The sequence below is a fragment of the Bombus vancouverensis genome, chromosome 1 (assembly GCF_051014615.1).
Source record: "Bombus vancouverensis nearcticus chromosome 1, iyBomVanc1_principal, whole genome shotgun sequence".
In the NCBI taxonomy this organism is placed as follows: domain Eukaryota; kingdom Metazoa; phylum Arthropoda; class Insecta; order Hymenoptera; family Apidae; genus Bombus; species Bombus vancouverensis.
The window spans coordinates 10849534-10870945 of NC_134911.1; the positions used below are offsets into that span (position 1 = coordinate 10849534).

At 30.5% G+C, this 21412-nt stretch overlaps 5 protein-coding genes and 2 long non-coding RNA genes across 14 annotated transcripts; 3 read left to right on the top strand and 4 right to left on the bottom strand.

The window, feature by feature from the left end:
• Nucleotides 1-386: 386 nt before the first annotated feature.
• Nucleotides 387-4540, top strand: LOC117153617 (uncharacterized). Of its 3 annotated transcripts, none has more exons than XM_033327820.2 (7): nucleotides 390-583; nucleotides 888-2694; nucleotides 2757-2993; nucleotides 3077-3450; nucleotides 3555-3782; nucleotides 3848-4025; nucleotides 4101-4540. In XM_033327820.2, exons 2-7 carry the CDS (start codon nucleotides 919-921, stop codon nucleotides 4131-4133), a joined length of 2826 nt encoding a protein of 941 aa, XP_033183711.2. In that variant the 5' UTR covers nucleotides 390-583; nucleotides 888-918; the 3' UTR covers nucleotides 4134-4540. The 3 variants fall into 3 exon arrangements, with proteins under 3 accessions (XP_076474863.1, XP_033183711.2, XP_076474857.1); XM_076618742.1 differs by lacking the exon at nucleotides 390-583 and adding an exon at nucleotides 618-748; XM_076618748.1 differs by lacking the exon at nucleotides 4101-4540 and having other exon boundaries at nucleotides 387-583; nucleotides 3831-3955.
• On the bottom strand, nucleotides 4443-6949 carry LOC117153624 (uncharacterized). Its single transcript, XM_033327831.2, has 3 exons — nucleotides 6801-6949; nucleotides 4977-5327; nucleotides 4443-4817 (listed from the first exon to the last, which is right to left on the bottom strand). The coding sequence occupies exons 2-3, from the start codon at nucleotides 5322-5324 to the stop codon at nucleotides 4578-4580; spliced, it is 588 nt and encodes a 195-aa protein (XP_033183722.2). The 5' UTR covers nucleotides 5325-5327; nucleotides 6801-6949; the 3' UTR covers nucleotides 4443-4577.
• On the top strand, nucleotides 6931-8865 carry LOC143302718 (uncharacterized). Of its 3 annotated transcripts, XR_013058457.1 has the most exons (4): nucleotides 6931-7260; nucleotides 7461-7566; nucleotides 7839-7906; nucleotides 8351-8865. It is a non-coding gene; the product is annotated as an uncharacterized LOC143302718 (long non-coding RNA). The 3 variants fall into 3 exon arrangements; XR_013058456.1 differs by lacking the exon at nucleotides 6931-7260 and having other exon boundaries at nucleotides 7414-7566; XR_013058459.1 differs by lacking the exons at nucleotides 6931-7260; nucleotides 8351-8865 and having other exon boundaries at nucleotides 7414-7596; nucleotides 7839-8014.
• Nucleotides 8866-9402: 537 nt separating this feature from the next.
• On the bottom strand, nucleotides 9403-10784 carry LOC117153542 (uncharacterized). The gene is made up of 3 exons (XM_033327688.2): nucleotides 10499-10784; nucleotides 10265-10424; nucleotides 9403-9612 (listed from the first exon to the last, which is right to left on the bottom strand). The coding sequence occupies exons 1-3, from the start codon at nucleotides 10603-10605 to the stop codon at nucleotides 9403-9405; spliced, it is 477 nt and encodes a 158-aa protein (XP_033183579.1). The 5' UTR covers nucleotides 10606-10784.
• Nucleotides 10785-10964: 180 nt separating this feature from the next.
• Nucleotides 10965-14641, bottom strand: LOC117153541 (uncharacterized). 2 transcript variants are annotated; one of them, XM_076618778.1, is made up of 6 exons: nucleotides 14503-14641; nucleotides 14257-14446; nucleotides 13704-14172; nucleotides 13367-13621; nucleotides 12289-12630; nucleotides 10965-11729 (listed from the first exon to the last, which is right to left on the bottom strand). In XM_076618778.1, exons 4-6 carry the CDS (start codon nucleotides 13382-13384, stop codon nucleotides 11427-11429), a joined length of 663 nt encoding a protein of 220 aa, XP_076474893.1. In that variant the 5' UTR covers nucleotides 13385-13621; nucleotides 13704-14172; nucleotides 14257-14446; nucleotides 14503-14641; the 3' UTR covers nucleotides 10965-11426. The 2 variants fall into 2 exon arrangements, with proteins under 2 accessions (XP_076474893.1, XP_033183578.2); XM_033327687.2 differs by lacking the exon at nucleotides 14257-14446 and having other exon boundaries at nucleotides 13367-14023; nucleotides 14503-14616.
• Nucleotides 14642-14737: 96 nt separating this feature from the next.
• On the top strand, nucleotides 14738-17462 carry LOC143302728 (uncharacterized). The gene is made up of 5 exons (XR_013058481.1): nucleotides 14738-15091; nucleotides 15166-15291; nucleotides 16201-16370; nucleotides 17100-17212; nucleotides 17288-17462. It is a non-coding gene; the product is annotated as an uncharacterized LOC143302728 (long non-coding RNA).
• On the bottom strand, nucleotides 16733-19903 carry LOC117153540 (uncharacterized). Of its 3 annotated transcripts, XM_033327686.2 has the most exons (6): nucleotides 19753-19873; nucleotides 19092-19343; nucleotides 18501-18659; nucleotides 17624-18016; nucleotides 17063-17231; nucleotides 16733-16902 (listed from the first exon to the last, which is right to left on the bottom strand). In XM_033327686.2, the coding sequence occupies exons 1-6, from the start codon at nucleotides 19777-19779 to the stop codon at nucleotides 16865-16867; spliced, it is 1038 nt and encodes a 345-aa protein (XP_033183577.2). In that variant the 5' UTR covers nucleotides 19780-19873; the 3' UTR covers nucleotides 16733-16864. The 3 variants fall into 3 exon arrangements, with proteins under 3 accessions (XP_033183577.2, XP_033183576.2, XP_033183575.2); XM_033327685.2 differs by having other exon boundaries at nucleotides 16733-17231; nucleotides 19765-19903; XM_033327684.2 differs by having other exon boundaries at nucleotides 16733-17231.
• Nucleotides 19904-21412: the final 1509 nt, after the last annotated feature.

Here is a 21412-nt window from a genome sequence, read left to right on the forward strand (position 1 = left end):
ATATCATCATGCTCATATATAAAGTTAACTCAAATATAAAAAGTAGTAAAAGTTCATGAATATCTCGGAAACTAACGCCAAGCAGCGGTTATATAGCGGTATATATAGGAAAAAGTTGCTCAGAATCATGTTATTGACGACATATTTGAGAATAAAATTATATAATTATCATTTATTATACGTAATCATTAGTTCAGTTTAATTTACCTATAATACCAACTTTCTATATAATATTAGTGTTCCATATATTGGTAGTTCTGAATTCGATTGTGGATATGCAATTGGTCTTTGTTCAGTTTATATAAAAGAATATATTTATGTATGTATATTGATATAGAACATTACAGTGTATTTCTATGAAAACATTTTGTTTGTATGATATATGTATATGTAATAAATAAAGTCTTTTAAAAAAATACTATAAGCTCGATCGATTCAGATATCGATAAATACATTGCGGGAATCCCATTATTACATGTTTAGTAATCTCAATATTTTGTAGTTTGTAAGACAAAAGAAGCCTTCTAGTTAGTGATCCCTTGTTTTAAGAGAAGTATCATCAACTATTCACATTTCGATTTTTGTAAGTTATTGTAACAACAATTGTTATATTATTACATATTTGAACAAAGTAAAAAGTATAACTATCTAAAAGAGAAAATTTCTTCTCTAATAAAAGTTTAAGTTTGCTTGTATATATATATATATATTATAATTTTTATTGTTTAATATCTTGTAAGTATTAAATGTAAGTATCTTGTAAGTATGTAAGTATTGCTGATGTTAAAAAGGCATCTTTACTTTATAAGACAGAAAGATTTAGAACAAAGATTATTGAAAAGTTGAAACGAATTTTTAAAAATATCCTTATTATATGTATGTTATAGAAGTATTCAAATCTAAAGTTACCAAAGAAAAATGGATGTAGATGAATGGATATTGTTCAATTCAAATATATTTTCAAACCAGTTTGATTTAGATTACAATCATATGAATAGTAGCTCAGAAGAAACAAGTCCTGAAAGTTATATGTATCCATTATTTTCAATATTAACTAATGTGGAATTACATATGGATACATGTAAAACTGATAACAATCATAACACATGTGCTATGTCCAGTAGAGAAAGTTTGGAGAGTAATAATAATGACTCAAATAATAATTTAGATTTTATTCACAAGTCTCAAAAGCAGACAGATATAATTTCATTATCTCAAAGTGATATATATAAATCAAAATCTATAGAATCTTTGAGCAATACATCATTAAGTGACTCTAACGATTACCAGATTACAAAAATAAAAGAGAAAGCTCATCAAATATGTACACTTCTGCCAATATATGAATATGATCGTGTGTTTGGAATTTTATATAAAAATCGTTATGCAGAGAATTATATAGAGCTTAGTTTGTGGGATTTATTACCAACGGAAAGGCCAGCAATAAAAATTTCTTGTAATATGGAATTCGTAGATGACAATTCTGTCAAATGCAAACAGATATTTTGTCACAATGGTTTATCAACACAGCAAAAACATGTTCATGGGAGAAAAAGAACTAGTTCTATGAAACAAACAAGTGACCTATTAAGCATGCAATATTCATCGAATAATTCAAATACCAAAAGTAAGGAGACTGTTCTACAAACAAGGTATAAAGGGAATAATAGCAAGAATTATGGACAAATATTACATAATTATATGCAATATTTGAGTAATAAGGAAAACATTAAGAAACAGAAATTATCTGCCATATATAAACAGAAACAATTAAAAAATCCAACAAAAATGTTAGAAATATCAAATGTTGATTTAGGTAATATAAGACCTTATAGAATAAATTCTGGTGATTCATCATTTACTAATAAAAGAAATGTTATTAGGACAATAATTTCACCTAAAAATACATCGCCTAATATATCACCATGTTCCAAAAGCACATTGTATGATACTGCAACAAGTGATGTACCAGTTGTAGTAACAAAATCACAAGATTCACTTAAAAACATAGAAGTGAAACCATCAACTTCTACTGGAATTTATTCTATACAAAATACCAAACATGTGTTTGGAGGTACTAGAAAAAAAGATATCAAGTTTTTGAAGAAAACTAGTGAGAGCAAAAAAGATATTGATATAGAAAATACTAGAATACCCCTAAGGATGGAACTGGATAAAAGATTAGAATTTATATTTCCCGATTTAGATAAGAATTACATTAAGAAACTATGTGAAAGATATTCAAATACAGATCTTAGTTTAGATAAACAGTTTGAGGAGTTAATTAATATCATAGTAGAAGATAGACAAGTATGTCCTGTTGAAATAAATAGCAAAATAAATCAGGAAAAAGATTATGATATAGATGAAAAATATAATTATTTAAAAGGAATTTTTCCTAATGCAGACCCTGCATATTTAAAAAAAGTTATAGTACAAACAGCTAATGATCCTGCTAAATTAGACCAGTTCATAGAAGATCAATGTAAATGTCCTACTTATCTAACAGTAGATGAAAAAATAAGACGAATGCGTATTACAGAACAGCAAATGCTATACATTCATGAATTTGATGTGAAACAGTTTTTAGAAATGTATCCATCTCCACATACATATTTTGAAAATTCAAAAAGAAAGCATGGATATAATCCTGACGCACTTGAATTTTTGAAATATCATTTTAATAAATTTGAGGTATGTATGTTAAAATATAATATGTCACTTGCGATATATAAAGCATTATTTGAAATTTATAGGTGGAAACTTTAATGAATGTGTATCAACAGCATAATTATCACTTGACTATAACTGCAAACGCTTTAGAGAATATGGAACCAGATAAAAAAACAAACTATACAACCATGTGGGAAAAAACTCTATCAAATGATATTCCTTTATTGCATGAATGTGCATTTATAAAACATAAAAATCGTATTACAGAATATCAAAAAGAATTAAAAAAAAGAGAAGATGAAGAATTTAAGGAGTTACAAGTAAGTTATTATATTATAATACACGCTAAAAAAATGTTATACACTGAAAAGAAAATAATATCATTTTCTTATTTGTTTACTAGAAAAGAAATGAACTTTTAACATGTCAGTGCTGTTTTGTTGAATGTATACCATCTAAATGTTCAACATGTGATGATGGCCACGTATTTTGCAACTTGTGCATTGTACGGGGAACTCAAACACAAATTGCACAGGGGAATGGGCATGTTCCATGTTTTGTAGATTGTGATGGAGAATTTAGACTTTCGACTCTTCAGAAAGTATTAACACCGATGGAATTTAGTACATTTGTTCGTAAGAAGCAAGAAAGAGAAGTAATGTCTGCTGGAATCCTAGGTTTAGTTTCATGTCCATTTTGTCAATTTGCATCTATACCTCCCTTAAAAGATAATGTTTTTAAATGTCTTAATCCCGAATGTATGAAAGAATCGTGTAGGTTAGTTCGATTTAAAAAGATACAATAATTATACTCACCAAATTTATGTTATGAGAAAATTCTTCATTTCTACCATTATTATGCACTGTTATATTTTGAAATAGATTATGTAAAGAGGTAAATCATATACCGCTTAAATGCTATGAAGAAAAGACTGAGAAAGCACGTTTGTTTTTGGAAGAGAAAATGACAGAAGCACTTGTACATAAATGTCACAGATGTAGCCGTCCATATTTTAAGGAGGATGGATGCAATAAAATCACTTGTGTCTGTGGCTGTATGATGTGTTATCTCTGTGATGAAGAAATTACTGGATATGAGCATTTTCACAAGTATGCATCACATAGAAGTTGTTTAATTTAGACCCTATTAATTAATAGAAATATTTGATTACCAGAGGTATATGCCCATTAACGAGTGACGATTATTCATTAAATGCTGCAGCAGTTCAAGCAGTTGCTAAGAAAACTATGAAATACATAGAAGAAAAGGATCCCAATATAAAGATAAATGCTGATATTGTTTTCTTAAATACACAATACAATCACAGTGATGATAATAATCAATTAATACAGGTAAGATGTTAGTTTAATGATTTACAATTAAAATGTAGCTTTATTGATATTAAATACTTCTTATTTACTTTATAGAAACGAGTAGACAATATAACAAGATTTGATTAAGCGATATGTAAGGTATATATAGGGTTTCTCTTCGGAAAAGGATTAGTTTTGTGTAGCTACATTATAATTTTTTTTTCATGTGTTAAATATTTGTAAAACTTAAAAGAATGATATAAGTACATTTAAGTTCTATTATACAAAAGTTGTATTCTGATGTTTGATTGAAATTGAACATTTTTGTTAACAATTGTTGAAATTTTATTTGGAATTGTCTAATATTTGATAATTTTGCATTTTTATACATTAATGACTGTTGATAATGGAAGAGGTAGAGGTAATATACAAACGAGATAGAAATACAACAAATCATCAGATGCATCTATTTTTATTTCGAATATTATTAATGTGTACATGTTCAATGTATCATAAAACTTAATAAATACATTACTTTTTAAACTTAATGAAAATATTACCTTCCTTTTTCCTTTTTTTACTTTTTAGTATTTAGTAGCCCATTCGAATGTCAATAATTCCTTCTCCATAGTTATGAGGAGATTCACTGGTTTGAGATTGTGAAGTAGTAGTAAGTATTGGCATAGTTGTTCTGGGATTCCCCTTAACATTTCCATTACTATTAAGATTTTCATTGTTAGAATTTACGTTATCAGAATATTTCTTATTGGCACTTGTACAACCAAGATTTTCATTACTTATTGGCTGTATTCCATCAAATTCAGTAATGATCTGCAAATGATTATTTGAAAATTAAAATATTTACTTTAATATAAAGATCTAACTTATCACTAATGAAATTACATATCATTTAACTTATTCATATATGAAATGTATATGTATAACATTTTCCAAGAACTTCTGTCATTGATGTTGTACTAAGTAACTTACGATTTCGCCTGTTAACGGACTATGACAAATCCTCACAGCAGTACAAGATTCTGAGGCCTTATTCTGTTGGTTAACTTTGTGTGGAAAGAGTTTTTCTAATTGTTTATGGAATGGTGACTGGTCTGATGAGACTTGCATGTATGCCGGTGTTGGAAATGAGTGTCCTGGTGTAGGAAATAAATGTTCTGGTATAGGAAATGAATGTCCTGGTGATTCAAATTGATGCTCCGGTGATGGAAACCAGCGTTTCGGGTGGAAAAATCTATTCAAGGGCCTTCCATGTTTTTCCCGGAAAACATTAGCATCGGCCACTGTTAGTAGGAGACATACAGCGAGAATTTGTTTCATCTCCTGAATAATAGAAATTAATATTAATATACGGTAACGTGCAATAAAATAAAGCAAGGATATGATACACTCGTTCCGATACACAATGCTACAATAAACTCGAAACAATACCGAAGTTACTGAGAGAAGGAAAAAATACTCATTATAACTATACATTCATGCATTGTGCAAAAACATTGTTGGTTAAACAGAAAAAAATACTATTGGTTAAACTGTGATTCATAATCAAGATGCTTAACCAATTACATATCCTTGGCTGATTTTAATCAGATTTTTTCTAAAAAGTCTCATCAGTATTACTGTATTTATATGTAGGTTTCATGTAAATTTTTACCATGATGTGACCTCGAAATTCATTCTATATCTCTAATTACGAAGAAATCACTTTTATTCTTAGTATGGAGTAACATTATTTTAAATAATTTCTCTCAAGTTCTTTCCAAGTGGTAGTGGCTAATATAACATACATGACTATCTCATTTCCTTTGATACCATGGAGTAAAAGTACATTTTTTCTACATTTTTTTAGTTTTCTAAGCTAATCAAGACGAGCTAATTGAAGGAGTTCAGGGACAAAAATATAGAAATGATAAACGGCCACGGGCGCTATGTCGTAACTCACCGTTGAAGAAGTGCAAAGGACAATTTACGTTCACCGAATTTACCGGTCATAGACAGAGAGAGAGAGAGAGAGAGAGAGAGAGAGAGCAGACGATCCGGAACTGTTTAAACGTTGGCGAGGCCTTTTGGAGTATATATATATATTTTTATGTATACGTACTTCCCTAGCAGGGACACAGTCCGATACCTGGGCATGACCCTGGACAGGAGACTAACGTGGAAGACACACATCTCAGATAAAACGAAGCAACTAAAGGACAAACTAAAAAAAACTCTATTGGCTCACGGGCCGACGCTCCAAACTAAACATACAGAATAAAATTACCCTCTACAAGACCGTAATAAAACCTGTCTGGACCTACGGAATCCAACTATGGGGAACAGCAAGTAACTCCAACATTGAAATACTCCAACGCTTTCAATCGAAAACGCTAAGATCCCTAATTGACGCACCTTGGTATGTAACCAATGAAACAATACACCGCGACCTCAAGATACCCACCGTCAAAGAGGAAATAGCAAAATATAGCGACAGATATAGCAAAAGAATCAACAAACACCGAAACCCCCTAATCACTGGACTACTCGATACGACGGACCAGATTCGCAGGCTGAAGAGGCACTACCCGCTAGACCTAAACGTTAGATTCATTTAATTATCCAAATTAAGCATTTGCACTTACTTATAATACTTATAAATTATACCTATCTATAATAAGTATTAACTTATTGTAAATAAACAGCCATGTCACTGCGCCACGCCAGAAAAATTACTGAAAATTCTCAACGCGAGAATTGATTGTAATTTCAACAAATATATAAAAAAAATAAAAAAAAAAAAAAATGTATACGTACTTCTGGGGCTACTTTCGACGATTTGAGTCTTGAGATTAGCAAATACCATTAATCGCATAAGTCGCAAGCAATGTGTTTTTAAACGTGGATCACCGTGAATTTATGGTAATTTATGCCGAATTGCGATCATCGTAACAAAGGTCAATGTAAGTCAGTAGCTTTTGTGATTTGATCATTTGTGTTACGATCTAACGCATTGACGTAGGGGCTGTCGATGTGAATTGTAATCTTAAGGCGTAGCAGAGTCATAAAGTCAATTAATCAGAATGTTACAAATGGATTGTCAGAAAAGCAACTTAAAGTTTTAAGCAAACGTAGTTTCATTGAAATACGATCATCTTTCATAAATGCAAAATTCATGTTTCCAAAAATGTTCATCACATTAATATTTTGTTCATTCTCGTTATAGTCAATAATGAGGTTTTGGAGAATGGACATTTAATGTGCATCATCCTAATATGTGCGTAATTATAAATTGTAAAGTAATTACAAGATGAAAATATTTCGCTATTCAAACGTTATATATATATATATATATATATATATATATATAATTATTATATTAGTATAGCATATATATTATTATTTATGGCGTAACAATATCCTTCAAAAGTAAAATACGTTGAGATTCGAAAACCATGTTCTTTGGGTTTGTTTTAGATACCCTCTCTAGGAAGAGATTTCTTGGCTCTCTGCACCTTTTATTCGCGTGCATTAAGAAACAATTCAGAGATAACCAGCTTCACATTATGTTATACGATATTTTGTACGTCTAAATTACTCTTATTCAGAAACGGTGAGGTTAGAGCTCTTTTTTATAAAATGATTCTCCTAGCCATTTTACACAACATATTAGTTTTCCAATAATTGTTTTTCCCTAATTGATCAAAAAGTCATTTTCGCAGTGAATATTTGTGATGATGAATATCTCTATTTCTGTAAGGTTAGACTCTAGATTGACTCGTGTATAGATAATATACTAAATAACGTATCATTAAAATTTCAAAGACATTGTAAGAAAATCAATTTATGTTACAGATATCTTAACACGAAAATAATTATCACTTCAACGATGAAAATATTAGACAAGGAGTATTGTGACGAAGGTGAAAATTTCGAATAACTCAAATGAAGAAAAATATGAGGAAGTTGGATTATTATCGGGATTTTGGCATATATATATATATATATATATATATATATATATATATATATATATATATATATATAAAGACTTACACCGATTCTAAACGCATCATGTCTTATTCACGTACACCATGCAGCTACTAAGCGTATTTATTCTTTTCTTAAGTTTCAACTACTTTGTGAAACGTATTCTTCTCTTTGTCTGTCAGAAATATACATTTTTATAATTATCATTCACCATATAAAATATTTATTTATATATTGTATAATTATAATTATTTCATTTTTCATATTGTCATAAGTCGATTTTCAGCCGAGTAATAAATTTATAATTACTATTTCAAAGAGAATTTGCCTAGAATAATAGAATATGTATAGAATAATTCTGTTTTAAATTTCTTTAGGTTTACCTTACAATGGTGGCGCCGAGAACGTATTCCTTGGGACGACCCAACGACTTCATCACTAATGAGAAGCAGCGATAAAATATTAAGCAACGTATTGGGTTTGGGAATGGCTAAATTCGAATTCAACAAAAGCGTTAAACTCGCAGTTTTAAAATTATTAGTCGCTGAAATTAACGTTTTAACGAACAATGTTCAAAACAGCAACGTTTTTTATTTAATGAATGCGTCTGTCTTCAAACACCTCATGAACATATTGGGACCATTATCATCGAAGAATAGTGATAGAATTCCTTTTCCCGAGTAGAAATAAGAATCTGATAAAGACTGGTTTCACGAAAATGTGGAAATTCCTGTGATTTACAAAGATTTGCCAGGAAGTCCTGTGTCAACGTCAGAGGAACCATTGATCGAAGAATCTTCAATATTTGTCGAAGAATCGTCTGTTTAGAAGAAATTTTGTAGCTATAATATTTTTTATTATTGGCGTTTATGCGGATTTATATTTCTATGAACATAGTTTATAGAAATGGGTAGCCGGAAAAAGTTTATCATCTATATGCCACTTATTAAGTATTATGACAAGTATTATTTTTTGTGTATTTTTGGTATATTTTTAAGTACTGTGATTAACACATTTTGCGAACTTTTGCATTAAAAGTTTTTGTTTTTAGATGTATATATATGTATCTTTAGTTTAAGTAGTAACAACATATTTAGTTTAAGCATTATTTTAGATGATTTATATAGATATTAATTCCGTTGCGTCGTTTGGATACTAATCAAATTATTGAAGCTATTTCCACTAGCAAAAACTGACCATTTTACAATGTTATGACTTTACAACTTATAATTTTACGAATAAGGAACTGTATTTTCCTCGAAAGATCAGTCATAAAAAACTTGTACTAGAAAAAGCCCTTTAAAAACAAATAAACATACAGTATAGGATACATTGAAAATATACAGAATACAGAGTACTATAAAAAGATATAGTGAAAATAGAAAAACAGAAAGGTAAAAAAAGAAAGCTATTATAAGAAATATCGATGTCAGTTTTCTGGAAGTATCAGTTCGCTCTGCTCTTTAAAAAAATTCGGCGTTTCGTTACTGCTCCGTATGGGCTCGTCTCGCGTGTTTATTAATTGTTTGAGCTTCTCATAGTCGTTCTTTCCATGGTAAATATCTTCTAAAACGAATGTCGTGGTCATAAGGACAGACACTCCAGCGAAGATCACCCACATAACCAGTTCGAGCGTGACCTGAATGAATTATAAAAGAATTTTAATTATCACAATTTTCATTTAGCAAACTAAAAATCATAACGAATCGTAACTGAAAATCATAATAACTTTTAAGCCAAAATTTTAAGAATTTAAATGTCAAAGTATCATCACCTTTGTGTCTTAGTAAGTACAACTTAGAGTTGTAGTAATATTAATTATGAAATATTAATTAATATACAGTAACATAAAATAATATATAACTCAAAGGGGTTGTAGTATTCACTGAGAGGAGTAAAAAAATGTCTAATAAACGTAGATCTTAAAAATCGATCTTTTGTATGTTGATTACATATCCCATGTTGATTACATATTTTTTACTCCTTTCGATGAGTACTGCCATCCCTTCAAGTTATGGACCCTTTTTTTACGATCATGCTATGTCATATTAGAGATTTTATATTATATATCTTCTTATTTTCGGCCTCATAACCCTGAAAAGCACTTTGCTCTCAGTCTGCCTATGTCTATAATTTTACTTATTTTATTTACATTAATTTAATTTCTCACTTTCGGTCTTTTCTCTTCCTTCTCTCTCATAAGAGATTATATATATATATATATATATATCTTATATATAACAATAATATATTCTATATAATATGAAATATTTATTTGTATAAATATTTACTTCTACTACGGTTTTCAGGATAATCTTTAAACGATGATTGACAGAAACCCACTGCCAGATTATCACTGGCAGAAGAATGATCAAAAGTAGTGCTTCCAGAGCGTGCAACACTATCAACGATATCGAATGATAAATCATCGATTTTCTTCGAAATTTCCGTCTACAATGACGCAGTTATTTTATCGTTAATATTAATATATATTCTATTTCGTAGTATCTTACATTTTTAAGTACCTATTTTCTAATTTTTCTTTTTCTTCTTGGTTTTCTTCCGCTTCGACTACTTCGTCGTTGTTTCCGCTATCCCTTTGATTTTTAATGTCGTACATGTTAAATGACATTTGGATAAATTAAATGTAAAGGATTTCCCCGAGAGATAACTGTTTGTAGATAGGAAGCATTCAGTACCGTGAATTTCCTAGTACATCTCATTTTAAATTTGTCAGATTAGACAAATTGGACGATGAAAAATTGGATGGACAAGGATCTTGCTATCTTTCGTTTGTTTTCATTTAGTTTCCATTCACAAGGTGAACAAAAAATTGCTAGATACCAGGGGATCACATACAAGTTATTTCTCTTATAAAAATTACTCAGGGTACAATAAAACATCAAATTTCAAATAGTTACATCAATCATAATTCAATTTACGTATTTATGAGTCAATCATCATCTAATTGCAAATAATAAACTTGAAATGTAGATTCAAATTTAATTTATTTTCCTTACAACACGTAGTGTAACAAAATATCAAAATGTGAAATAATAATATCGTATATCATTAATAATTAATCGTTATCTAATTACTAATAAACTACAGATTCCATCATCAATAATCGTAATACTATTTGGTAACGTTCTTTATCCGGCATTTACATCATTCGTTTATCGCGCTTTCGATCATTGTAGTAACTCATTTCCAGTCGCCAGTCTTCAACAACCGCTTTCTTCTTTTATGGCACAAAGTGACGCTGACTCAATCGGTTAATTATTATGATAATTAGGCGACTTCAAGGATCCGCAACGCAAACATTTTACCGATTTCTTGTTTGCATATCTTTCGTAAAACAGTCGGGCGTTGCCTTATCGCATTTTGATGTTGTTCCAAGCGATTGAGACAGAAAAAAGCGGTTTGATGGAAAGAATTTCAGTAAGCTGGTTGTTAGTTGTAATAAGATTTCCAACCAACTGGCAAACTGTGAACATGATTTCTTCTTCGATGCTGCCTTCTAGCCACCTGTTGCCTGTACACGAATAGCGGCCTAAAAATTTTGGCATCTTGAGCTTCTAGGTCTTCTGGATCATTTTTTAGATTGTCTTGCTTTGTTTCTGCTTCGATGGATCTGGTTATTCTGGATCTTTGATTCGATGGAATTTGATAGCTGGCTGGAGGTTCCTGTGAATTACTTCTTTCAATATAACCGTTCATTTCGAGATGCTCTTTGGTTTTTCCGTAGGCTTCGACCTAAAATTGATTGATAAAGATGGTGAATTTTATGTAAGAAAATATTTTTTAATGCAATAAATAAAATTTCTATTTCGATCTTTAAGATCGAGTAATCAGTTCTCCGATAATTTATCATTCATATTTTGATGGTTAATAAAGAAAATTATATTGTTTGTATACAAATTTCGCGTTGTATTAGGTTTTTAATAAGTTAAAGAAAATTGTTAATGAAAGTAAAGAAGAGACTCCTTTTAAGGAAGATCATTAGTTTCTTATCGAATTTCAGATTTTGTTTTCAATTGAAATTAGGCTTACGAAAAGAACGTGTTTCCATAGTATAAGTGACGCAATATGTGTTAATGTATATATTTTAAATCGTCAGTGAAATATTTAATTTTGTATGAAGTTCGAGAGAAGACACAAATTTATTTCTATAAAATTAATTACCCAATTAAACATTATATGTATACATAAAAAGAAAAAATCTCGGAATGACAATAACAATTGAACAGATTTTCCTATTATCCCATTATTCTAATATTAATATCCTCGAAATTTAGAAAATATTCCCACCCACCGTACGAGCAACCCTCGAAGTGTCCTCAATATCTTTTATAATTTCTTCCTGTGTCTTCTTTTCAATATAGCCATTATTCTCCAAATTCTTTTTTTGCATTCCATACGCCCGAATTCCAGGAAGATCCTCTTCGGAATTAATATGGATCTTTTCCACTTTCCCATCAAATCCATGTTGATTTTCTATATGCAATCTCCTAGTTCGACTGTTTTCCCTGAATTTCCTTGGAAGCCTGTCTGGTATGTCTCCTACAGTCCGCAATCGCGACACAGTTGGATCGGAAAGCTCTGCGTTCAATGATACCGCATAGTTGACATCGAACGATGCCATCAGAAACAGAACCTGCAAAAGATTCAGAATAGAAACAAAAATTCAATGCACATAATTTTTTAATCGCATTTTAATTATGTATGATTTTAAGATAATTGTTATTGAACTTGGAAAAGATTGGACGCTTTTTGTTACGTATTGGTTAGATAATCTATACTGTTTTTAATGTTTCGATAAACAAGTTTTGTTGATGCGTGTATGACATTTTCATAAGGGGTTGATATATTTAAATAATCAATGATATCGCTACTATAAATTTTCATGGAGTTTTCCAACTTTTTCTACAGTTGCTAATATTATTATCAAATCATTATAGCTCTATTGTCATAAAAAGTTTTAAATACTCAACGTCCAAGCAAAAAGTTCATTGTTTGCCAAACTTTTATCAATATTTTATTTTACTTGATTAACTTAAAGGCTGAGCTATTTATATCAATATAATACGATTATATGTTATACATGATTATATTAATGATTAATAATAATCAATTAATATCCATACGGTATATTAATGTTATCACCAGACTGATTTTTATGCATTTATGCGAAATTTAAAAGTGCAAAAATATGCAGAGTATATACATACAATAGATAAAGATATATAAAATATCCAAAAGTAGAGTATTCATAATAAGTTTTAACAAGTAAATCAAATCGCTGTTTAAAATGTACCCCATCAATTTTGTTTATAAAAATACAAATTTGCATAAAAATTCGCAATCTAGATATCACGTTAACTTTCTCTTACCACGAGTGCAGTCCACATGGCGCAAAGATTAAAGTTTCTCAACTGAAGATATCGAAATCCACAACAACGAATTCCGTTCTCGGCGACACTTAGATCACGATTGAGGGAACAGATTGGTCGAGCATCGGTTATATACGTGACGCGTTTGCGATCTCGAGGAACGCGATTAAGTTGCTGCCACTCTTGACGTATACAGAGAGAGGACGATGCGGTTGGAGCTTCCAGTTTAGATGTGAGTCATCTTGGCGACCGATCCTCGGAAAAAAGAAAAGTAAAGAGGGTCGTCTTGTTTCTTTAATCACTATCGAATTGGCTTTCTACGCGAAAGCTCGAATACCTTGAATGTTTTCTTAGCCTGGCCTTTTTTTCCCGACCTTTCATTCCGCGTGAAACGATAGCGATATTGTTTGTAATTTCTTTCATCTTACATTTTACTCCAATGTATCTTCCCGATGATATGCATTATTGCATTTTTAGCATAAATGTATAATATTGATAATTATTATAGATTTTTTAAAATATCCTTTTGTTTCATGTTTTCTTCCTTTTTTTTTTTTTCTTTAGTTGTTATGTGAAGTTGCAATGTTTGAGTTACTTTTCATAATTGTGATATTTGTAGAAGTTTGAACATTGCTTTACATTTTCTGTTATGTGCATCTGCAATAATAATTATTTTTATTTTACAAGGTCATTTTATTGATAAAAGAACCGATTAGATAAATATAAACGCATGTTTGTAATTAGAAGCATTAGATATAACTCTTAACAAAGAAACCACAACTTCTTTTGGCGACCACTCCTAGTTCCTATATGAATAAAACAAACTAATTAGATGTAGATCTTGATAAAAAGAAAAATATTATAGTCTAGCGAAAATCACTGAAACGTACATATCCATAGAATTAAATTCTATATTCTAATTCCTTTTTATTATATTTCAAAGGAATCTTTATAATGTTCAAAATTATATTTCGTATCTGCCAGTTTATTTCTGTAATTGCCATCCATGAAGAGTCAGCCCTTTGCTCATTGACTAACAAATTTCAAGAACAGACCCCTATTTTACACCTTGATAATTCCCTTAAAAGATACTCCACTTATTCATCACATTAGTACGAAGAATTTTGCCAACATACCTCTCAAACTAGTCACCACATTTTTCATAGGTGTTAAACGTCCACTCAGTGGTTGTTAAACATTCGTATGATCGGGGTCATCCACAATAGGGATTCCTAAGTGCGCCTTTCTCCCTACTACCAATATTGCGCAGAAAACAATCGATGATGTACATCGATGCAAACAATCGATTGATCCGAAATTTGATAAATATTCGTTCGAAAAGTATTTGAAGGTTAATTATTCAAGGTAAATTAGCATACAATAGCGCGACCGGTAATAAATCCAAGTTTACGTGAATATAGATTCGTAAATATGCATATTCTATATTAAAATGTATGTATTTGGGATGTATAAATTTTCGTGCGAATATCGTACTGCGCAGTAGCAATCTGAGTGAAACAGAAAATGAATACAGCATCGTGTGCACCGTTGCATTTTGGGATAGAATTGACAATTAAAATATCGTGTATTTGTCGAATGAAAAAGAAGAATGCTTCGTAAAAATGCGTAGAAACACTGAAGAGGGGAATGAAAATTCAAGACAATTTCCAAAAATGTAAAATAGAGTTCCTTTCTTGAAATTCGCGAAACAATGAGATTTTTTGAGTACGAAAGTTCAAAATTTCCATTTCTTTTCTAATAAGGTTCCATATTTAAATGTTTGTTGTTACACGTTTTAGTTGATGACGAATTTATAATACGTTCGAGAAGGCATTTGATTTTTGCAAATAAAATTTGGCAGACATGGAATTGATCAATGGTCTTCCTTTGACTTAACAACATTCAAACAACTGCATATCTTCAAGGTATAATATGTAACTTTAATCTCCTATGTCTTTAAAATTATCACACATATACAATAGCTACCAAAAGTATGTACACATCGTTATATACATATATTACAGCATTTTAAGTGTATTAAGCATCGTATCATTTCAAAGTACTTTCGTATGACTATAAAAATATAATTGACACTATGAAATGTAGAAGTAATATGCAAATATTTTTTGTTCGCTTGATGTTGAACAATTAGAATCTGCTCTCCAAATTCTGAAATTTAATTTTAATGAACATTAATTTGGTGCACACTCTCACCGTACGTCTGCTCGACATCTTCGGTGAATGAATCTAGGAAGGAATGAATGACTAACTATTCTGCCTAAGGGTATTAACATGTCGTTAATTCGTTTCTACAATATAATGTATATAGTTATCGGGACACATTCGTAGAAAACTGGTTTGTGAATATTTATCGAACACGTTTGACCACTAGAGACATTAATCTCTGAGAATTTAAATTTAATCATTATTTAAAGAAAGTTATACGTATCTGGGTTGTTTATAAGAACTCCTTTTTAGGTTATCGTGTTATTTATTATCACATAAATTATTCGTACAGATACTTGGAATTTGGGATTGGAATTTATAGATTTATCTTCTTTGATCCTGATTATTGTTTATCATGCTTTACATTTTTCTGAAACGATATCAATTTTATTAAAGAAATATATTAACATATGTACATGTGTAGAAAATGGTACATACAGTTGCTGCTTTTTATTTTATTGAAGATTAAAATTGAATGCCAGTATTGAGTAATATTAACATTTATGTTGGAAATTCTTGTGAATATTTTAGAGTTTAATGTATTCCGATTAATTTTCGGAGTAAATAGTGACACCGTTTAATTTTTCTAAAGAACTGTACGTTTTCAGATTGATTTACAATCTTGTTTTAAGATTAAGTGTAGAAAGTCTTGGATTGATATAAGTTCTTTCTCAAGGAAATAAACGGTAGTAGCTCGTTCGGGAATGTCATTGAAGTCCTCATTCCTTGACAACCTTGTCATCATTTACAACGTTCCAATCATCCTCGCAGTCTTAAGGTACATTTCACAGTGTTTCTATTGTTACTTTCTATTCTTTTCTATTGGCGTAATAATTAGAATTAATTTTTTATTCATATTTGTCGGAAAAACAAATGTAATTCAATTCTTTTATCTTTTAATACATAGATAATAATATATATTTTCCTAATTTAACATTTTCAATGTTTTTCTTTTCAAAATTAATAATTTCTCACAATCCAAACCATTTATCATTATTATAAATTGTTAACATGTTAACAAAGGTAGAAAGGAAGCTAATTTCAAAATTTGAACTCAGTTCAATTCATATTCAGTTTAATTGAAAACTTAGTTTCTTCCATAAAACGTTCTCTTTAATGTTTAATTAAATAATCATGACGTAAATGAAAACAATACTTTATTTATACATTGAAATATAGAATCATAAAGCGATAAGAAACGTATCAATCAAAATATCTTCTTTTCCCCTCTATCCAAGCACAAATCATATTTCCTTCTTTCTCTTTCTCGTTCTAATCCTCTTCGTTTCTAATAACCGCCGTTACGAGGTCTGTAAAAATATCGTCTTGGATAATAGTTGTCATAATCCCGATACGGTGTGTAACTGTATCGTCGATTGCTTTCGTCATAGTATTTAGACCGCTGCTGCGATTCCTGCCGATACCTAAACAGAGGTCTAAATATAATATCTTCAGCTACATCCATGTCACCTGTTTCTCGTGAATAATCCATTTGATCATGCTGCAGAGATGGTGTCAGCATTGCCCATTGCGACACGACTATTGGAGACAAGAACTTTTCGTTTGTAGCCAAACTTGGGGCTGCTTCATCCAAGTAGGACACTGGCGCACTGCTATAAGGTGATAAAGCAACAGTGATCTGAAAGCGGAAATGTCTCCCTTTTTATTAATTTTTTATTTCTTCTTATATTGTAGATAGCAGTATTGGAAATAATGTATTGTAGCACTAAAAGAAGATAAATAGTTGAATATCTTGAAATTAGATATTATCCGTCCTATATTATTAAAATATTAAGTGTTATTAGTGTAATATTATCAATAAGTATTATATAATATAATATTAGTAATATACCATTTATTGATATCCTGATTTTTATCATTTTCTTTCTTCTATCCCTCTACTTTCTTAACTTTAAGTCCTTTCTATCTATTTTTTTATTTTTCCACAACTACCATAATCAAGATATTTGTAATAATATCCCTACTTTCTAATTTTATCTTTCATTACAGATATTTTCTTCAGTAATTTACCTCCGACGGTGTGGAAGATTTCCAATAGTCAAGATTGACCGACAATGAACTCTGATCAACAAAATCTTGAGCTTTCTTCTGAATCTTCTCGCTGTTATGCTTCAAGAATTCAACTTGGCTATTCAGCTCGCCATTTTTAACTTGATTAGGCAGAATGGCCACGATGGGGCTGTTCACTTTGTCCTTTTCAGCGTTTGAAGGATCAATGACCGCAACAATAGGAACGACCACCTTATGCGAAGATGAGTCTTCCGGTAACACAATTCCATGACTAAGCTTGTCTTCCAAGAATTCGGTTTTGTTTTTACGTTTCTCGTTCGATGATATCGGTTGGATCACGTCCTGTTCTGAGAAGGACTCGTTCTCTTTTTCTTCTGATCGGTCGTCGCTGCCCTGGAAATCGAAAGAAGGTCAGAAATTGCCTGTATTAATAATTAATGAAGATTTTGTGAGAATTATAATAGAAAGTGAATCATTTAACTGATAATCCTCTTTCGAAACATTTGATTTAATAATTTAAAACCATTGAATAAAGATTTAATCTAAATATTTTAATAATCTTTAAAAAAATAGATAGATAGAACAATAATTGTTAATACTACTATAAGAAAAATTTGGTTTACGTAAAGTAATTAAACACCATACTATAAGATGAAATTTGTAAAAAGATACTGCAATGTGGAATTTTTGAACCACATGCAAACGAATTGATTTACCCTGTAAATATCTACACTCAGTTACATGGATGAGGAAAAAACAATAGATTTATCTAAATAATGGATTGTGTTTTTCTAGCATGATCAGATAGATACGCTTCACCTATCGCAGACGAAGATCTCATTGGATGGAATGTCCATGTTAAATTATTATTCTCTACCTCTGGCGTATATTCACGTGCGTCGTCTTCGAAGAATGCTTGGTTCTCTGGCGATGAAGACTCTTGAGCTTCTGCTTTCTTCGCTTCAGTAATATTTTTTCGTACGTCTTCCAAGTTCTCAGTGGGAACCACCAGAAGGTGTTCGCGTTTCGATAGTATCTTGAATAAAAGGTAATACAAATTTGGTATACAATAATAGTATAATAAAATAATAAAACAGTATAATAATTATTATATATTATAAGTTATCAGTACCATTATTATAAAATCAAACGATACAAATTACCACAATAAAAATTTTAAGAACTGATCTTTTAAATAACATAAAAAGATCTTAATTTTTATTTAACAGCAGCTACGATATAGTAAGATCATATAAACAGTCCAGTACCACAGTTTATATTTTTGGTGCATCGCGAAATATACTAATTATCTTAAAATACCTAAAATGCTAATTTTTAACTTAAATACTTTCCACTTGAAATACTCAATTTTTAACTCCTAATCTTCAGGTTGTACGAAAGGAGCACGAGGATTACACAAAAATAATAATTATAGTATACTTTGTTCGTTTAGTCGTTTTATACAAACCAGATTGGGATTGGTGGCTGGCATTATGAATACATGCTTTTTAACAACTAATCCATTTAGAGATCTATTGGTAACCGTATGATGCACAGCATCCTGGACAACTGGATCCTGAACGACTGCAGCTATCGTTTCGTTCTTATCGTGTGGGGTTGGTGGAAGTAAACCCTCTACATCCTCTGGCGTCAAAGGTTTCCCCATTGAACCATTCCCATAGATTAAGGCCAAGCAAAAAACAAATTGCAACGTGATCGCCTAAAAGACAACAGTATTAAATCAATATAAAAAATTAATACACACTGAAATAAAATTGAAATTCTAATAATAATATTTTACTAAATTATTTATTATTTCAGAGAAACTGTTTAAAGAAATGCTGGATAATTAAATTCGTAAGTACGTAATAAAAGCAAAGATAACAATCGAACATACATTGCGCAATATTCTAACGTTTACTCATGCAATACTAAAAATGCTGCATTAAAATTTTAACACACAATTTTCACACTATACTTTTAATTTACATTATTTTACTAATCGTAAAGTTGTAAAATCCAAAATGTTAAAATTACTATTTTATGGTTACAGATAGAAATGTCTTTACTCGAAAATGTATTACGTATATTTTACTATTTATAGAAACTGTGGTTATACATAATTATACCCTTTGTGGTACCATTTTATGTTTCATCGAAGCTGTTATAGAATCTTCTTGAGTCTTCTTTTATAGTAATACTCCTTGAATTTTCTCTTTCCTTGACAAAAACCTGAGCAACGTCTTTTCGACTTTGACTAGTAATAACGGTTCGTTCGTGTTTTATACCAGGTACCAAAAGAATTATCGTTGTCCTGCTAACAGACGTGAGTATCAACCTTGCGGTACATCACTTTGCCAGTTGCGCCGTGAACTTGTCTTCTCGACTTTACCATCGCATATCGCTTTTCCTTGATCAACTCCCGTTAATCAAAAATTGATTATATACCACTACTCAGTTTTTCTCAGTTTTATTCAAAGTATAGTAAATGTGAACAATGAATCCTCATATTACATATCTTATCTCCATTGCCGAATAGTAAATAGACTGTAAATATAATGGCCTGAAATAAGAGTAGGCAATAGTAAAGTAATTATATCTGTATAAGATTACAGCACCACACATACACATACACATCTATAATCATTATTAAGATTTTCGTTTTCGAAGATTTCTGTGTATTTATTCCAAACGCTGTTCACGTAAACGCTATTTTAAATCATCAGGATTATTTGGACACTAATTTGGTAATTAGTATGTTGTTAATAATATTCAGACGTTTAGCGATCACTTTACCAGTTATTTCTATATAGCCAACTATAAAAGGGGCAACTTCTTTTTCCGGTTCTTCAGTTTCTCATTACCACTTGAACAGTTCATACCGTTATCGTCGAATTAAGTATTTAGATTGAACGATCTTAAATATTGTCCATTTTTAAGATTCTTTAGCAGTGACAACGAAGAGAATGGCACACTCTGTTTGTTTCTTCAGATTGATTATCTTGTTAAAAATTCTCCAAGCATTTGAATGCAACAATTTGGAGACAGAAACACTTTCAATGCAATCTCCAAATTCTGATTTGAGAAATGACAATGAGACAGTATATAATACATCAAAAAATAACTCAACATTTATAAGCTCTACAAAAAGACCAGCTTCTTTGGAAGAAAGTGTATCAGTTTCTGAAAAATGTTGCAAGGAAGCATTCACAATGACAGAGTCATTTACAATGGATACTACAGAATCTAAAGATAAGGAAGAAAATCAACAGATAATCACCATACTTAAAGAATCAATTCATAATTCCGTTTTAGAACCTTGGTATCGCGTTAAACGAGATAGCGAAGATGAAGAATACCAAGAGCCATCAAATTCAGACGAATCTTTACAGGATAATACTTCTGATTCTGATCAGGGATTAGCTGTGGATGAATCTCAAAATAATGATTATGAGACCACAGAGGAAGGAACCGAAGATGCATCAAATAAAAATTCCAATGAAGAATCTTCCAGTCTATCTGATCCTGCACAAATAGATTCTGCGAATGTTAAGAACATAGAAAAAAGGAACACATATTCAGAAGAATCTACGGAAGAAGGCAGATTGTATCCTCCTTGGTACCAGTCAACATTTGGAAACAGATTTTGGTCTAGTGGTGAGAGAGATTCTTCTCACCATTTTATAAGGGTTCCAGTATTCCCAGGAAAATAGTGTATTTTTTATATGTCTGTGTATTCATGTGATTAATTAAAATAAATGTATATTATGTATATATAAAAAAAGTAAA

Excerpts from the sequence above, each read along its gene's own strand:
- LOC117153617 (XM_033327820.2), top strand. The coding sequence starts at position 919 with ATGGATGTAGATGAATGGATATTGTTCAATTCAAATATATTTTCAAAC. Across the intron at positions 2,695-2,756 it reads ATCATTTTAATAAATTTGAG|GTGGAAACTTTAATGAATGT; the intron begins GTATGTATGTTA and ends TGAAATTTATAG. Across the intron at positions 3,783-3,847 it reads GGATATGAGCATTTTCACAA|AGGTATATGCCCATTAACGA; the intron begins GTATGCATCACA and ends TTTGATTACCAG.
- LOC117153624 (XM_033327831.2), bottom strand. The coding sequence starts at position 5,324 with ATGAAACAAATTCTCGCTGTATGTCTCCTACTAACAGTGGCCGATGCT. Across the intron at positions 4,818-4,976 it reads GTCCGTTAACAGGCGAAATC|ATCATTACTGAATTTGATGG; the intron begins GTAAGTTACTTA and ends AATCATTTGCAG.
- LOC117153542 (XM_033327688.2), bottom strand. The coding sequence starts at position 10,605 with ATGTCATTTAACATGTACGACATTAAAAATCAAAGGGATAGCGGAAAC. Across the intron at positions 10,425-10,498 it reads AAAGAAAAATTAGAAAATAG|ACGGAAATTTCGAAGAAAAT; the intron begins GTACTTAAAAAT and ends GCGTCATTGTAG. Across the intron at positions 9,613-10,264 it reads TCCTGAAAACCGTAGTAGAA|GTCACGCTCGAACTGGTTAT; the intron begins GTAAATATTTAT and ends TAATTCATTCAG.
- LOC117153541 (XM_076618778.1), bottom strand. Across the intron at positions 11,730-12,288 it reads CTTCGAGGGTTGCTCGTACG|GTCGAAGCCTACGGAAAAAC; the intron begins GTGGGTGGGAAT and ends AATCAATTTTAG.
- LOC117153540 (XM_033327684.2), bottom strand. The coding sequence starts at position 19,779 with ATGAAACATAAAATGGTACCACAAAGG. Across the intron at positions 18,660-19,091 it reads CAGCCACCAATCCCAATCTG|ATACTATCGAAACGCGAACA; the intron begins GTTTGTATAAAA and ends CTTTTATTCAAG. Across the intron at positions 18,017-18,500 it reads CACGTGAATATACGCCAGAG|GGCAGCGACGACCGATCAGA; the intron begins GTAGAGAATAAT and ends TTCGATTTCCAG.